This window comes from Falco punctatus (genome assembly GCF_963210335.1).
Source record: "Falco punctatus genome assembly, chromosome: 4".
NCBI classification, from domain to species: domain Eukaryota; kingdom Metazoa; phylum Chordata; class Aves; order Falconiformes; family Falconidae; genus Falco; species Falco punctatus.
Window position 1 is genome coordinate 53,481,356 of NC_137583.1, and position 17,225 is coordinate 53,498,580.

At 52.9% G+C, this 17,225-nt stretch overlaps 1 protein-coding gene across 1 annotated transcript in view; it reads right to left on the reverse strand.

Moving 5' to 3' along the window:
* The window catches only part of WNT9A (Wnt family member 9A), a 60,678-nt gene extending 59,288 nt beyond the window's left edge, over positions 1-1,390 (reverse strand). Inside the window, exon 1 of the mRNA XM_080383764.1 lies at positions 1,116-1,390. Coding sequence (XP_080239890.1) covers positions 1,116-1,210 — 95 coding nt within the window. The 5' untranslated portion in view covers positions 1,211-1,390. The remainder of the gene's footprint in view (positions 1-1,115) is intronic.
* Between the last annotated feature and the right edge of the window lie 15,835 nt (positions 1,391-17,225).

Here is a 17,225-nt window from a genome sequence, read left to right on the forward strand (position 1 = left end):
GGTCACACCACAACATCCCAGAAAGCAGCATGAAGCATCACTCTCCATTGAACTTGCACCGAAAACTCTCCACCAGGCGCTCGCATCCCACTCCCCTCGTAAAACGACCCCATTTTGGGACAAGTCTTTAAAAAAAAAATTAAATTAAAAAAACAGGGCAGCTACACTGACACCCCAAGAAAGCAAAAGGGGGGGCTGCGCAGGTGGGAGGCCAGCAGACCCTTTGCTGCGGGCTGAAGCCACAGAGCTGCGGTTGGGGAGCGGGGGAGGTTAAAGAGAAAGGGGTGAGCGGGTTTTATCTGGCTCCTCCAGCTCGGCCCCCCGCCCCGGGTAAGGGGGATCCAGGATGGGAGAGCGCGGGATCCACCTGCGCGGCGCGGAGCCGGCGCGGACCGGGCTGCTGGTGCCCCCTGCCGGCCGCGCCCCTGCACCGCGAACAGGTGAGCGCGGCGGGATGCGGCGGTTCCGCGCCTCTCCGCGCTCCGCCCGGGGCTGGGGACCCTCAGTTCTTTCGGGAATAAGCTTTGAAGCATGCCGGGGGGGGAAGCAGCATGCATGTCCCCTGCCCAACAACAAAAATAGCCACAGCGCCGGGCGATGGCGGGACCCGCAAGCAGGCACCTGGTGCTGAAGCATGTGCTTAAGTCGGCGGGGGTAGGGGGGGGAAGGGGGTTTGTTCAGCGCTGCCCCACGCTGGTGCAGGGTACGGCACGCACCCGGCGCCCAGCCCCCCGGCCAGCCCGCTACGGGACCCTCCGTGCGAAGCACCGCCGCCCGCCCCATCGGGGAAGCGCGGAAGGCAACGCGCCCGCGGTCCCTGGCGGGCTGCAACCTGCGGCGGCCGGCGAGCCCAGCAGCCCGCCCGAGGGGTAGGGTTGCTCGGGGGGCAGCGGGGAGAGCCAGGGGCACGGGGCCGACCCTCCCTGTACCCCCGACGCGGGGCAGCTGGCAGCGTCGGCGGGAGGGGATGCGCGCACCCACCGCGGGAGAAGGCTGGCGACGGGCATGCAGCAGCATCCCCACCGCGGGCGGGTGCAAAACCCCTTTTGTAAAAACAACAAAAAAAAAGTTAAAAGTTAACAAGGAGGCGGGGGGTGCGGGCGCTGGGCACCTACCCGAAGTAGGCGGCGGAGGGCCGCGGGGCGCAGGCGAGCAACCCTAGGAGCGCGCAGGAGGAGAGCCATCCCAGCAGGACGTGTCCATCCAGCATCTTGCAGCGGCGCCGGCGCTGCTCATCTCGTTCCCCCGCCGCGCCCGCTGCGGCCCCGCCGCCCGCGCCGCTTCTTATAGCGCGGCCGGCAGCGAGCGCCCGGCCGGCGGCGGGGCGGGTCCGGGGCGGGGCGGGGCGCCGGGGTGGGGCGGGGACCGCGCGGAGCCACGCCCCCGGAGGCGGGAGCGGCGAGAGGGAGGCGGGGCGGCGGCGCTGAGCGGAGCGGCGGGGGGGGAGGGGGGAGCCGGGCGGGAGGGGCGGCGGTGGCACGGTCGGGCCGGCACGGGCTGCGCGTGCGAAGGCTGCGCGTGCAAAGGCTGCGGGTGCAAGGGCCGCTGTGACATGGCCGGGAGGGCACGGGCTGTGCGTGCAAGGGCTGTGCGAGCAAGGGCTGTGCGTGCAAGGGCTGTGTGTGCAAGGGCTGTGTGTGCCAGGGCTGCGTGTGCCAGGGCTGCATGTGCAAGGGGTGCATATGCAAAGGCTGCATGTGCAAGGGGTGCATGTGCAAGGGCTGCGTGTGACACCACTGAGAGTTCAAGGGCTGCTGTACAAGGGCTGTATGTGAACACAGCTGGGAGGGCAAGGGTTGCTTGTGCAAGGGCTACGTTTGCATGGGCTGCATGTGCCCCGGCTGTATGTGCCAGGGCTGCATGTGCAGGGGCAGTGTATGCAAAGGCTGTGTATGCACAGGCTGAATGTGCAAGGGGTGAATGTGCAAGGGCTGTGTATGCAAAGGCTGTGTATGCACAGGCTGCATGTGCAAGGGGTGCATGTGCAAGGGCTGCTGTGCAAGGGCTGCTGTGACACAGCTGGGAGGGCAAGGGCTGCGTGTGCACGTGCTGCATGTGCAAGGGCTGCATGTGACACCGCTGGGAGGTCAAGGGCTGTGTCTGCAAGGGCTGTGTGTGTCAGGGCTGTGTGTGCAATGACTCTGTGTGTGCAATGACTGTGTACAAGGGCTGCATGTGCAAGGGTGGGGCAGTCACACAACCAGCTGCACAGGCATCAGGTGTGCAAGGGGTGGCCATGCCAGCACTGGGCATGCAAAAACTGGACAAGGCAAGACAGTCATGCAAAGGCTGAACATGCAGCGATGGGCAGCTATGCAAAGGTCAGGTGGTTGTGCAAGGGGTAGAGGTGCCACAGCTGGACAGCTGTGCAGTCATGCAAGGACTGGATGTGCCAGGGATGAGCAGTGGTGCAAGGGTGGAGCAGCCATGCAAAGACCAGGCATGCAACAGCTGGACCGCTGTGCCAGCACTGTGCGTGCAAGGGTTGGATGTGCAAGGGGCTCATCAGCCATGCACGGACTATGCAAGGGGCAATCAGTCATGCACATGCTGAGCGTGCAACAGCTGGGTGGTCACGTGAGGGCTGCAGTTGCAAGTACAGCAATGACACAAGAACACAGCCGTTTTGCAAGGGCCGAGCACCTGCTCAAGGGTTAAACATGCCACTTGAATCAAACGCTAGAGGGCCGTGCAAAGGAGAGGTGGGCCAGGGCTGATCCAGCGTGCCAGAGCTAATTGGTGGTGCAAAAGGCGTGGAAAGGCACAAGCATTGCACACCTGCGTGCACGCACTCCCAGCCCTGTGCAAAAGCCATGCACGGCAAAGGCAGGACGCCCAGCACCCTGTCTGGGAACCAGTTAACACCCTGAATGTCAGCGCTTCGGCTGGTGCTGTGTGGCAGCAGCGTCGTTGCAGGTCAGTTGGTGACGTCACTCCCGTCGTCATCCTCGAGGTGATTTCTGCACCCGCAACCACGCAAGAGCAAAAAGGTTCCCCTGGGTGAGCGTGTCTGTGTCACGCTGCTGAACCTCCCCCGCAGGGATGGGCACGGGGGGGACACGCACTTGGCACCGTGTCACCTCAAAGGCCATCATGTCACCTCAAAGGCCACCGTCCCCAGGGGTGACAACCGGGAGCGTGACGAGGCAACGGGACCCTCGGAGGATGTGGTGGTGCTGCCTGTGTTTCTGACCTACTCCCCCTCCCAGTCTGAGGACAAACTGGTTCAGGAGCCGCGCAGGGGGTGGGTTAATGGGGATGAACCAATGTCCTGGAAGAGCCGTGCAGCAGCACTGGGAGCTCGGAGCTTCATTCTCACCCTGCACTGGGTGTTTCCAGCCTTCCCAGTGCTGCACAAACTGGTTTCCGCTTATCTTCAGCATAAAAGCAGAGGTGGGGGACAGAGGAGTCGGGGGTCGCGGTGGGGGGGTGCTTTAATTTTTGATGCTGTATAAAACGTCTCAGCCCAGCCCCTGGGCGAACCTCTGGAAGCCAGCTTGGTGGGAAAGCACGGTGCACAGCTTGGCACGGGCGCCTGCGCCCCCTGGGCACGAGGGCTGGGGGCTCCCATCACGGCTCTGCACCTCGAGCCTCAGCATCCCGTGGGGTGGGGGCTGAAATGTGCGGGGAGGGGGGGTGTAAATCCAATGTAGCCAACGGCTTCCTCATGTTCGTGTGATTTGCCGGGGTCTGGGAATATCGCCGCTCCCTTCTCCCAGTGGCGTGCCACCATCCCCAGCACCCATGGGTGCTGGAAGGCAGGCAGCCCTCCCTCCCCGGCTCTACAGGATGGCAGCCCGGCAGAGGCCAGCAGCAATATTGCATTAAAGCCCCATCTAGAGGCCTTTCACTGAAGAGAGTTCGGGGGATGAGGACCAGCTGCGGGGTCACCAGGTCCGGGGTCACCCTGGTGTCCTTACCCTCCTGCCTGAGCTCCCCCACCGTAAGAAAACGCAATAAAGGACTGCGGGCGGAGGGGAGGGCGAGCAGCGTTACGTATATCGTCACCGGGAGGCTTCGCTTGAGTGTTTCTCTGCTGGAAAAGACAGTTTTAGAGTCATCCTTCATGCGTGTCCCCCAAGTGTGTGCCCAGCACGCAGAAGGAACCCCATTACGGTTTCCCCCAGGCAGGGATGTGGGGCACGCAGCCAGGGCTGGCTCATGGGAGGGCGGCGCGACACCCCCCACCCCCACCCCCCCCCGTTACTCATTTCCTCCGCCCAGAGCAGGGTGCCGTAGCCGGGGGGATGCTCTGAGGAGTGCGTGACTCTTTCCCAAGTGAGGCAGCACCAAAAATAGTCGCCGCTTCTGCTTTCGGCCAGGGGAAAGGGGAAGCCGAAGCGGGCGCTGACTCTGCTGGGGGCTTTAGCTGCCTGCGGGTGCTGCTTGTCATTCCTGGGGACCATGCGCCGGTGTTGGGTGCAGCATCCTCCCAGGGCAGCTTCGTGGCTTTCCAGGTCCTTCAGCAGTCCCTAGGGTGACATAAAAGCTGGGTGTTTCTGCTCGGCAGCTGTGGCCTTGGCCGGTGTCCTCGTAGCCACCGACAGCAGAGGGCAGTGCCACACAGGCGCAGCGCCGCTTGTCCAGGGCAGTGTGTACATACCGGTGTGTGCTTGGCTTTGGAAATGGGCATTTTTCAGGAAGGTCTTTTATATCCGGGGTGGAGGGGACACACCACAGCCAGAGCAAAGCAGCCAAACGGTTGGGGCGTTTGGTGTTTCAAGTGACAATTTCAAAGGGTCATAACCGCACGAGGGAACGGTGCCGCTGCCAGCACCTTACCGTGTTCTTCAGCATCAAAAGAAGGTGCCAGGGTGTAATGGTAATGCAGGGCAAGGACCCAGAGCATTTGTCACCGGACCTGCCTCTACTTTGACATCAGCAGAAAACCTGCATCTGTCCCCAAGCCCGCTGCTGTGCTTCTGTGCTGTGCTCCTGCACGCAGAGCAGCTGGGGGAGTGACCTGCGAGGATCCCAGCAAAGGGTTCGGCATCCCGCAAAGGGTCCTGAGCATCCTGTGCCCACTGCCAGGGTGAGCCCTGCCTCCCAGCCCAGTGGGTGACACTGACCCATGACATCCTCAGACAGCACAGGCTGCCACGGCTGCCCTGTCAGGCTCTTGCCCAGCACGTTAGACCACAGGAGGATCTGGAGGGTGACTTCAAGTTTTCCTTCTCCGTGACTCAGCTCTTGAGCGAGGCTCAGCCCGCCTGTATCGCTCCAGAGGCTTCCCCACCCCAGAGGAGCCCTCACCACCATCCTCCTTATGTTGTTTTGCAGGAAACCCAGCACCTCTTTTGCTTGGGGTTCCCCTTCCCTCCCTATGGCTTTGCTCCAGGTGCTCTTCCCTGCAGGGCAGAGCTGGGCTCCATCTGCCCTCCAGGCAGCTCCCATTAGAGAGGCGAGAGCTTTGAGTGGCTCACCGAGGTCTCACTGCATGACCCAAACCTCTCCAGGGCAGCAACTCCAGCTCAGCGGGGTGATTGAGTCATAGAATTGTGAGAGGGAAGGAAAATACCCATGAGGTCATCTTGTTCATCCCTCGTTGCCAGTTCTGCATGGGTTCCCCACCAGATACTTGGCACTTGCTCCCAGATCCAAGTAACTCAAGCAAGGCAGCAAGAGGTGGGGACCTCACCAGGCTGGGGCTGGGTATCCAAGGCTGTGCCTGGGATAGCTGAGAAGCCTTCAGCTGCGTTTCCTCCCAACAGATCGCCTCCTAGACGAGCCACTCACATTTCTCTTCCTCAGTTTCCTTAATTAGAAGTGGGCCTGGCATTTATCTGCCCTCCGGATACAGTCTGAAATAACAGACAAGACCCGGGAACGCCGCCTGCCCACGGGATGTCGTTTATTCCACCATCTCAGGGATCACGCAATGCGAGTCCCCCCTGCTGCCACCACCTTCATTTCCAGTTACTCTTTTTCCACTATCACGTGGACTTCCAGGGTGTTCCCCCCCTTCGAGTAATCACACATGGGCTGGAAGCCAGATTCTCGCTTCTTTTCCATCAGGCTTAAATGCAGTTAAGAGTCACCACGGGGACAGCTCTGAGCTTGAGGCAAAGTGGTGGTGTGTTCTGCCTCCATCCCTTCCCTCCATCCTGCCAGCACCCCTGGCTGGGGTCAGTGAGTTTGAGGGGTAGAGATGTGGTCAGAATATAACTGTTGCTTTTAGCTGGGCTGCTGAGAGCCAGGCTGAGAGCATCCCTGCTTCCCCAGAGCTCTGGATGGTGCGAGTCACTGCAAACAAGGAGCAGCATGGCCCTGATCCCCACTCCTGCCCTGTGTTTCCCCACCTTTCCAAATGAAGAAGAGGCACCAAAGCCAGTTGCAGTGCATTACTTTGGTGTTACTGAAGGCAAAAAACAAATGACAGCCTGTCGTGCTATGACGGTCTGCAAGCGGCTTTCCATCACGGAGCCCCTCTTTCCATCCAGGGCAGAGCTAGATGCAGGAACATGGGGGTATGGTAAGGCTGTGTGTGTGTCCCCAGCTGCAGAAGGTGGGGTGCCACCAGCTTTGTCCACTGAGATCCACTTGCCTTGGGGACCATGCTGGACTCAGAGCCATAGTTGACTGGGCTACCCATGTTGAATTTTTGTTTGTTCCTCTGTAACCCCAAAATGAGGCAAATCTGATGGAAACAGAGTCAGGCCATGGGACGGACCCCTAGCAGGACCTCTTGCACCAAATCTCAACAAACCATAGGTTTCCCTAAACCTCACTGCCATCAGAGATCCCCTAACTGATTACAGAACCCACAGTAAAACACTTTGAAAGTATCTCATGCAAGAAGAGCAAAGGGGTGACCTTTAGGAGCACTCACCTCTCCCTTTCTAAGAGGCTATTACTCGCAAGTTAAGCTGAGGAAAGGACCAAGTTCATCACTTGTTTGTATCAAGCAAGCTTGAGGTGGCTGCACACTTTCCCCAAGAGGCATAGGAGCATTGCACCCAAGTGGAGATGCTTGCATCTGGTCTTCCTTCCTGCATCCTTTGCAAGGATCCCTACATCCCAGGGCACACTGCACAAAACTTGACCCACAGGAGCTGCTGATGCCCTGTTGCATTTGCTCTTGGTCTTTGAGATGATGTGCAATGAGCAGTGATAACCCAGCATCTGCACAGGCTTGCCTAAATCCAGATCAGGGCAGCCCAACCACAAAAAGCTCAATAAGCCCCAGCAGCAGACGTGTCTCCCATTTAGGGGGGCTTTCTGGACTCCTGGGCTGGGCTACAAAGCCCCCAGAGTGGTGAAGGAGGATGCGTTTGCAGAGCTCTGCACCCATTGATGAGGTGAACCCGTGAGCAAACCATGCCCAGAGGCAGGCAGGGCTGCTGCCCACAGGCAGTGGTGCCTTGCAGCGAGGCGGAGAGGGTAGGGTGATGCCGTGGGGTTTCCCCAAATGGCTTTGATGGGCCTGAATCACAGGAAAGCACCATCGGGGTCCCCCAGGCCTCAGGGCTTGCTGATACGATACGTATGTATGCATGTGCAATAAAATGTTTTCAAACTTTTTACTTTTTAGTCGGTCTCCAGCATTTCAGAACTGAAATTGTAAAATATCTCCTACTCATGGAAAGCCCGGTAAATGCTTCTCTTAAGGTCCAGTCATTTCTCTCTGGCAGCAAAGGACATCTCTTTTCACTGATGTTTCCAAGAGCTGGCAAATTTTAAAATTACCTGAAAATGGAGATTTCTGCTCCTGCTTCCATGCATACCTTTCCTGAGTTGTGCTCTGCTCTTGCCAAGGTTTTTCTCCTTAAGCACACAAACACTGTCAAAATAGCCCCTCTGAGTAAACCCAGACAGATTGTTCTCTATGTGGAAATCACCTTTCTCCTGGTAATTTCATGGAGAATCAGGGACTTTATAGTCTGGACCAGAATGATTTTTAATGCAATTAGCTCCATTGCAAAATAAGGTCCTTATTGTCTTTATGACAATCAGGCATGCTAGGAATGAGCGTGTTTTTGTTAGACGGAGCTGCAGGAGGTATTTTTTAGGTCTGAAGGAATAGTGCCAAGGAAGCAGGGATTCCTTTCACATTCTGCCTCAGCCCCTGCTGTAAAACACAGTGATTTACCAGCCATTATTTGAAGGCTTTTGGTGACAATTTGCTTCCTTAGGAAAATCATATAGAAGCAAGAGACCTGAATTCATGCACGGAGGAGGGAGAGGCCCCTGCGTGGGCTCGGCAGCTCCTCTGAGCCGATGAAGGTGGTGCCAGCCCTGACGCAGCCCCCGGCTGTGCTGCTGGTGGGCTTGCTGTGGGGATACTGGAGGTGGTAGGGGAGCGACTGGAAGGGGAAAATAGGGAAACTGAGGCTGTGCATGTGTGAGGGATAGGCATTAGGTGAGCTGAAGGTGATGCAAGGGTTACCGTGAGGGTAGATGTCGGGCTGCTGTCTGCAGATCTATAGGAGACCTCATTAGCTCTGCTCCTGTAGGACCTCTTGTTTACCTCATCCTTAGGGTGACAGGTGCCCTGGGGTGACCTATGCCTCTATCTTTAAAGGTCACCCACCTTGCCTCTGTATCTTAGGGACTGATGGCAACGACCAGGGGTATGCCCAAGTCAAGGGCCTTTGACCTTGAACATAAATTAAACCAGTTAACTGAAGGACATGCATGGTCCCTGAGAGGGAAAAGGAGAGATGTGATAATGTGTGGAAAAAAGGAAAGGAGAAAAAAGAAATAAAATAGAGAGTGGTGAGTAGACACTGCATTGCTGGAGTCCAGCTGGCACCTGTTTCTGTGTCCCTGGCTGTGGTCACTGCTGTCCCCTTGGAGAGAGGTACATAGAGACCTCTTTAGATCCCTGCAAATTAATTGTTGGTTGATGCTTTGTAACAGTTTGTAGTCATCCGAGTTGTCTGTGGATTTTACCATCCACCATGGGGGGTTTTGTAGATTGCCTAATTAATTACTGCTCAGATAAAATGAAAAAAATCCTTTTATTGATTCCTACTTTCTTGCCACCATTTAATTTTGTGTCTCTCCTTGGTGGTAAATGACAGGTCATAGCATCTGCTTTTCCTGGACTGCATTTATGCACGTGGGTTGCAACAACACAGGGCCAGACATGGCTGAGATGGGCTGGCATGTGTTGAATGTCAGTGTGTGGTCATGGGAAGCAAGGGAAGGAGCAGGGCGTGTGTTGGAGGATGGGGCTTGGGATGCTCGTCCTGGATCCAGTTCCCTCCATTGGCTCCACTGAGAAGGGATGCAGCATGTTGGATCAGTTTTTAACACGGCAAAGAAAAAGGAATTGTAATAACAACGGATGAGGAGCAGATCTGGGCAGTGTCTTTTCTCTCTCTTTTTTATTTATTTATTAGTGAATTTTCTGGAAATGGAGATTGGGGTGGAACAGCATATATTCATAAATTCATGTTGAAAATCTGTGGGCTGGAGAAAAGGTGGGAGAAAATTTCTGGGGAAAAAATGAAACATTTCCCTGCAACATTCTCAAGGCAGGTCCAAAATGCCAACAGATTTCCTTGGATATTTCAAAATATGACCTTTCTGTTTGAAAATTACATGCTTTCTTGAAAAAAAAAAAAAAAAAAAGAAAAAATCCTTATGTGCAAAGGAAAGGCGGTAAAGGGAGGAGTGAAATGCTCTCACAAGGAAACAGAAGCAGCAACTGAGCTCAAATGGACTGTTATGAGCTCAGCCAAAAGGAGTTTGCTGTTCTCCAATTTCCTTTTTTGCTGAAAAGCCTGAAAAAAAACCAAAACAAACACCTTTGGTCTTTCCAATCTACCTGAATTTACTTTGCTCACCACTTTCCAGCCCCCTATTTGGGGGATTCAGCTTCCCTTTGGATCCCTCAGCAGAGCCACCTCTCTTCCCCCACGCTGGGGCTGTGCTGGGTGGCAGAGAGGAGCCAAGAGCATTGTCCAAACCCATCACCGCCAGCTCTTGGATGGCAGCCGTCTCCCCAGGGAACTGCCTTCCCATGCTCCTCCATCCTGCAAGCAGCCACACTTCTTTAAAGAAAAGGAGAAAAGTGCTGCTCCTTGGTCCCGCTACGCCCTGTTGGAAACGCCGAGGCGAGGAGAAGCTGCTGGCTGTTTTTTAAGCAGCTCTGGGCAGTTTCTCTGAAGCTGTTGACAGTTGCAGTAGCTCATAATGGTGGGATATTTCTAGGAAATTTACTGGGGGTGGCGGGGGGAGGGGGGCATTTCCCGAGTCCGGTGGCACCACCGCCTCTTCAAGCCAGCCGGGTAAGCTAGCAAACCCATCTTATTGAATGTTGAAGCAGAAGGGATCCAGCCAAGAGATCTGGCAACCCGTCAGCTGCAAAACAGCCAGAAACAAACTGAGCGAAAATACTTTTGTAGTCACAATATCAGGCCCACCCATTGAACGTGTGTCAGGTATTTTCCAGCGCCGCTGAAAACTCTCTCTTTGCTTTTATTTTTAGATGAAGGGTGATTTTGGTCATGTTATTTCACTTTTTGGACTTTCCATGCTAATAAAAGGGGTTTAGTTCACAGTGTTTAGCCTTCTTTTAAAGTTGGGCTTATGATTTACTGCTGTAACTGAAATGTCATTGTCTTGGAGGTTGTCATCTGTCTGGTGGTCAGCCAGAGCGTCTAGGAGCTGGGTGGGTTCACCCATATTGGTGCATGAGGAGACTGCCAGATATTGGCTCAGGAGCCCCACGCTGGAAGAAGCTTCCCATGAGTGAGTCCCGACTCCCGTGAGCAAAATGAGCCTTTTGAAAGAAAACTCAAGCTCAGAAGTCAGGATTGCGGTCACTGGGCTAGCCAGCCGTGATGCTGCTGGGTGGCTATATGGCAAAACACTGAAACCCTCAGTGGGACCCAGCCCTTTCCATTCAGAGGTCTCCAGCGAAGTTGTCCCCTGGCTGCTGAGCACCTGAGCTCCCCGTACAGGTGGAAGGCAGGTGTCTGTTATCAGCAAGCTGGCCTTGGCCACCTTGGATGTCCACACAGGGCTGGCAGGTATGATGCAGGAGGCTTGTGTCTTCTGAGTATCTGAGTGAAGAGGATCATTCTTACTATGCTACCTGTCTGCTGCCAGTCCTGCTCTCTGCTGGCTCACTCCATGCCTCCCTGCACAGCCAGAGTGATGAAATAAACCTTTTGCAATGTGCCAGTTGCTGCACAGGCTCTTGCAGACCTTATCCCAGCCTACTACACCCCTGAAATCCTTTACCACTTCTTTCCATCTAAGAAGCAGACAGAATAAAAATGCCAGATCTCAATAGGTAACTCACTGCTGGGGAAAATCTGTCTGTCAGTAGTGAGCTAGCTGGTGCAGATGATGGGTCTCCAAACAGAGCCCTTGCAGTGCCTCAGGGCTGGGCTGTGTGCTGCCTGCATGGTTAGGCATTCAGATACAGCTGATGGTGGGACACCATCATGATGACAAAGGATGATGATGATGATAGCATATACTGCTTGATCCACTGTAAGCCCTTAGGAGCACACCATCATGCTGAGCAAAGCCATCTCCCTGTTTCCTTCTGTTTTCTTCCATCTCTGTAACCTTTTGCCTTCTGTCTTAGACTGCAAGCTCAACACCTAATACAATCTGAGAGGCAACCTGAAGCCTTGTTACCTCACAGCATCCAGCTTTGTGTGTCCACAAGGCTCTTGCGGAGGGGCTGAATGTGCCCAGTCCAAATCTTAGTAAGAGTCCCACACTGTATTGGTGTTTGTGATGTGATGTTACTATGTGGGCAGTGTGGGCAGGTGGTAAGCAAAGCACTGAAAAGCAGGGTCCGTCCATGCTGGCAAGCTGCTATCTGCATGCAGTCTATAGGGCAGGATACTCATCCTAGTTGCACCAACTAGATCACTCCAGATCTGGTCCAAAATCCATCATCTGGCCTATACTTGGTTAATCTGCCTTCCATCCCATCCTTAAGTGAGAATCACTGGGTTGGATGTAGATGTCTGCAATCTAGATACCTCCATCTGACCTAGACACTCATGTCTTATAGCTGTTGGAGATCTATCCAATATATGCAGTGGGACCTAAAGGGTATTTCTTCTCCCCTTAATATCTAAACTGTACCTAATCAGTACAATTCCCATATAAGAATATCAGTTGTTCTAACACAAACATCTTGGGCCATTTGAGAGGACCTAGGTTATCCAAGACACCAACATGTGGCTGGCAGATATGACCCAGGTCCTTCCAGGTCAGCATCTGTAGGCCACATGAGGCTGACTGAGACATCTCCTGCTCTCCTGAAGGGCAGAACCTGAGACCCAAAATATGCTTAATCTCAGCTTTGGTAGAATATCTGACACCTGAGCTGAGCTGGAGGTGCACTTACCTCTTGCTGTCCCTGTCTTTGAAGGACACGCACACATCAAGTTGAAAGAGAACTGGGCAAAATCTCGCACCTAAAAGAAGGGGGAGTTGTTGGAAATTAAATTTTTCCTTTATTTTTCAAGGAATTTGTGGGGGGAAGTGGAGACAAAGCTGAATATGTAAAGTTTGTCCTTATTTGTTTCAAATAGATGTTTTGTTTTGAAGATTCAATTCAGATGCTAGGCTTTCATTGTTATTTCACTCTCCTTCTTCCTAGTCCCAAAATAGATCTTTTCTAGTCTGTTTTCGTCTTTGTTATACTAAATACCTTTGGGAATTTGACTCTCAGGTAACTTTGAGGATCCCACGCTTAGTTCTGCCCTTGGGGAACTTCCTATTTCAGTATTCCTGGGAGCCCTAAGGTACAGCAAGGAATATCCCCTATACCAAACGTGCAGCTTGCAGAACATCTACCCAGTCTATATCCATGTGCTAGCCTGGGGAGTAAAAAAAAAAAAAATAAAGTATCTTCCCATCAGTGTCTGGTCTTTGTGACACATCGTGATTTTGATGACATTCAGTTGGAAGAGGTTCCCCCTTCATATCATCACATCACCACTTTTTCTTCTCTTTTGAAATTAGAGAGATGGGAAATTCAGTTTCCTGAATTTCCAGTAGCACCCACCAAGGAGAATGACCGGCAATAAGTATTGGACAGCTGAGCATGCACAGAGCAAAAACTGGAGTCATGGTTGGATTGGGAATGCATCTGACAGACAAGGCAAGAACGGTATGCCACGCAAGGATTAATTAGTAATGATAAGCTGGAAAGGAATGATTAATTCTGCCTCATGCAAGGAGTGATGGGTGTTTGGCCAATGCCTCCAGATGCATAAATCTGTGTCCTGCAGTGGCTCCTGAATTCAGTCATAGGGTTTCTGCAACGCGTAGACATGTTGCATGCAAAAGTGAGGGTGAAAAAAGAGTAGTGGCTAATAAGTCTCCTGGGATTTGATACAAAGCGTGGATTCGGGCAAGAATCAAGGTCAACACAGTGCAGATGAAAATGTGGGGAGCAGCGGCCTCCGGCACATGATCGGTTGCATTTAGAGCCCAAACCGAGCCATTGCATCGCAGCATCCTCACAGGCCTGTCAGGGCGGTGCTGGTGGGATGGACAAGTTGGGGTGCTTTCTGTATGTCACCCATTGTTCAGCAAACCAGAGGGCCTTTCTAGTTGGTTAATGGGTCAGCAAACTCTGTTGCTTTAATGGTTAATCATCTACTTACATTGTTCAACAAGTAAACCCACGCAGATAATGCTCCTTGCCTACAGTTCATGTGACAGGACGACTTCCCAGCTGTGAGCAGGGAAAGTATTTAACACTGGGAGAATAAGAAAAAGGAGAAATGCCAGGCTGTGAGGCTCTGGCTTCAAATTGGTGGAAACAACGGGAGCAATGACATACGTAAATGCATAATGTGTTATACACACAACTATATATGCATGCAAAAATGTCTGTATGAACAGGCACGCACACACAGATCCACGTAAAATTAATATTTCAACCCCCAAACAATTTTCCAACAATTAAATTAGACTATCACATAACACACAAATGGCTACAAGCTGATATGCACACCTCACTCCAAACTCTTTTAAGCAGCAAGTCAGACTGAGAGCCGTCACCATTCAGGATTGCAGAGCCTCAGTAGTATCTCTTATTCTGACTGCTTGAACATCACGCAGCTCTAGCCTTCTGGATTCCAAACTTGCACATCCCACCCTGTGCTGTCTGAGTAGAAATGTTGTAGCCCTCAGTCAAGTGGCCAAATTCTACTCACTGGTGTCATTTTGGAGATGTCTCTTGCTTGGACATGTCTAACACAGGGAGTGCACCATTACTTTGAGTCTTGGAAGCACCTGGTGTCATCCAGATGAGAAGTCAGAGCCTGTCAGGGTCAAAGCAGGAGTCACTGGGTGCAATTTTCTGATTTACTGTATTCAGCTATCCAACTGCATAATTATGTCTTGACCTAAAAATCTCTGTCTCTTTGTGACAGTGACAAATATGCACTTTAGTTGCTTGAGGGTAACAGTAATTTCACTCCAAGCCCCCCTGATTTGACAGGACTTTAATTCTATATGTAGTCTAAACTAAGCATCCAACCCCACTCTCCTGAGATGTTCTCTTCCAGAGCATGATCTGTCCCTTCCCAAGCCAGGTGTCTATGAGTTCATGGGAGGAAACATCAATATGCTGGGGACATGTCCTTTATAACTACCCTTAACACATTCCCATCACCTGAGTAGGATGCAATGACTTTCCTATGTGCTAAAACACACAGCCAGACAACCCGACACCGGGAAAGCTACTGTAGGAAAAAAGAAACATCACAGACAATAAGAGCTAACAGACCAGACACAGGACTCCCCACAGCAGTCTTGAAATGCTTCTGACTCATTATGGTCAATACACTTCGAGTCTACTTAGGAACAATGGCCTTGACTTTATGTCATCATTTGGGATGGTAAGAGGCAATAGAGACACAGTCTACAAACACCTGGAGTGTTTGTTCCTCCCTGGCGGATGCTTGTCACTTGGGAAGTACTTCCAGCCTTCCAGGGCACGAGTGGGTAACCTTTGAAGTAAAGGTCCCCTTCCGATCTGGAGAGGCACACCAACACCGCAGTTTCACGGGATTTTTTTGTTGTTAAGTTGTGAACACTGCGCTGGATGGTGGGGAGAGGTCACAGCTGCTGGGTGAGAGAAGCGAACCAGCAGTAGAAGCTAGTCCCTGTCTGCAGGGGCAAAGCGTGCTTAGCTCGCCTCCTGGCAGCAGGGGGAATGGTCCAGGCTGTGTTTCTCTACAAGGAGGTAGGATGAGATAAACACAGATGGTCTGAGCTGGCATGGAACTTTCTGCCTTGGTTTCAGGCATGAGCTCCTCCATTTGCCCTCATGCCAGAGGTTTCTGCACTCCTGGAGGAGCTTGTGGGATAGTGCCCACCACCCAGCTATTCCAGATGATCCCACTGCCTTGGCTGGAATAACCGACCCTGCTGCGGGCAAAGGGTAACAAAGGGACAGAGCTTCTTTTGCTCACAGACAATGAGGTGGAGCCCCCTCACCCTGTAACCTGTATTTGACCTGTTTCAGGACCTTATCCTCATCCCAGCACAGGAATCCACACCTCCTTCCTAGCAAAACTAAGCTTTGGCCTGTCTCAGGCTTCTTTCTGCTGCTCCAAGGACAGACATGTCCCCTCTGGAGAGGCTCAGAGGACAGCAGCCGAGGTGGAAGGAGGTCTCCGAAAAGGGTCTGGGAAGAGCAGGGGGGGAATGGACTTGCTTGGTGCAGGGGAGAGCGAGAGGTGATGGTGGGGTCAGCGCGTCTGCTTGCAGTGCCGGGGAAGGCAGGGAATGAGCCGCTCATCCAGGCGGGAGGCAACAAGGGCTCTGAATGCAGTGACACAGGCTGGAGTTAAACATTAGTGCGACCCGTCTGCAGGCCTGGCGGGCAGCCACGTGGGCCAGGCTCAGGTGTGAAGAGGTCACTCCAAACCCACCAGCCTGGGCCTCCAACCCCAGGAACCTGAGGACATCCAGCAAAATGCGCTGGTACCACCCGGTGAGCCCAAATTCCCCCGCTCACCAAGGCAAAAAGTTCAAGAAACAGTATTTTACTCAAAAGGCAAAGCTAACAAGCTAGAAAAACAAAGTAGCATGCAAAATACCTCCCCAGCACAAAAAATTAACCTATGTAAAGCAAACATGTTTACACCTGCCTGTTTGCCCCCCCATTTTAGCTCTGCTTCTCTCCATCCGATGCCAACACACCCTCCAGCCTTTGGGATCTTGTCTCCCTGGAGGACACCTATGATCAGTGGGTTGCTTTGTCTTTCAAGCCTTGGCTACCAGCCTCATGTTTTTAACTGGGAATCCAGTAAAAGCCTGGAACCAACCTGCCTGTGGAGGTCCTTCAGGGCACATTCCTGCCCAGGGTGGTCTGGGCAGATGTGGTGCTGTCTTGGGGCAGGACAACTGAGGAAATGAAATGCCCAGGACCTATTTTCAGTCTGGCCAATTACAGCTTTGTGAAAGCTGCCCCTCCTTTTTCCAAGCACCCTAACTCATGAAATGCAATGCAGGTTCCAAACCCACCTCATTTTCTGCTGATGACATCTGCAAGGTACAGAAAAAATACGCAGTTGAGCCATGCACCGGTCATTTCTACTAGCATTCCTGCCTGCAGACCGCTCTGGTGCTCCTTGTAGCCAGCCTCCAGTTTCTCCATCTCACCCTTTCAAAGTTTTTTCTCTCCTTTGCACTGTCTGAAAGCCTGGAAACTGAAACACACGGCTATGCCAGGGAAGAGCGAGGCTGCTAGTCCCCCAAAAAATGCCCAGTGCAGATCTTTGCAATGCAATGCAACCAACCAGTGGGTCTCTCCCCACCCAATTTTCTCTTTCCAACAGATCCAAGGTGTTTGCCACACTAATTGTCAGCTAAATAAAAAGCTTCGGAGTTTAAACTTCCATGCCTTTACAACGTGAGTGCTCTTTACAGTGTGATCGCTGTAAAAATAGCTTGGGTAAAGCTATTGACATTGATTCCCGGTGGTTCCCCTCTGAAAGTTCCTGTAGCAAATGGTTTTATTTTATCACTTTTTAAGTGCTATACACGAGCTCTGGGGCTGTCAGGTCTGTGGCCAAAGGCAAGACTGGCAGCAGCCCAGGGCAGCTCACTCATAGCTGGGTAGGAGACTGCTGGTGACAGAGTTCATGGCCAAGAAAATGATGCAGAGGGTGGAGACCCACCTCCAGGTCTCAGTTGCCAGATATTCATCAGTTTGGCTGTTTTCTTCTCATTTGCCACTGCCTTTAGAGCTCTGCTGACCATAGGAAGCCTTTGATTATCCTCCA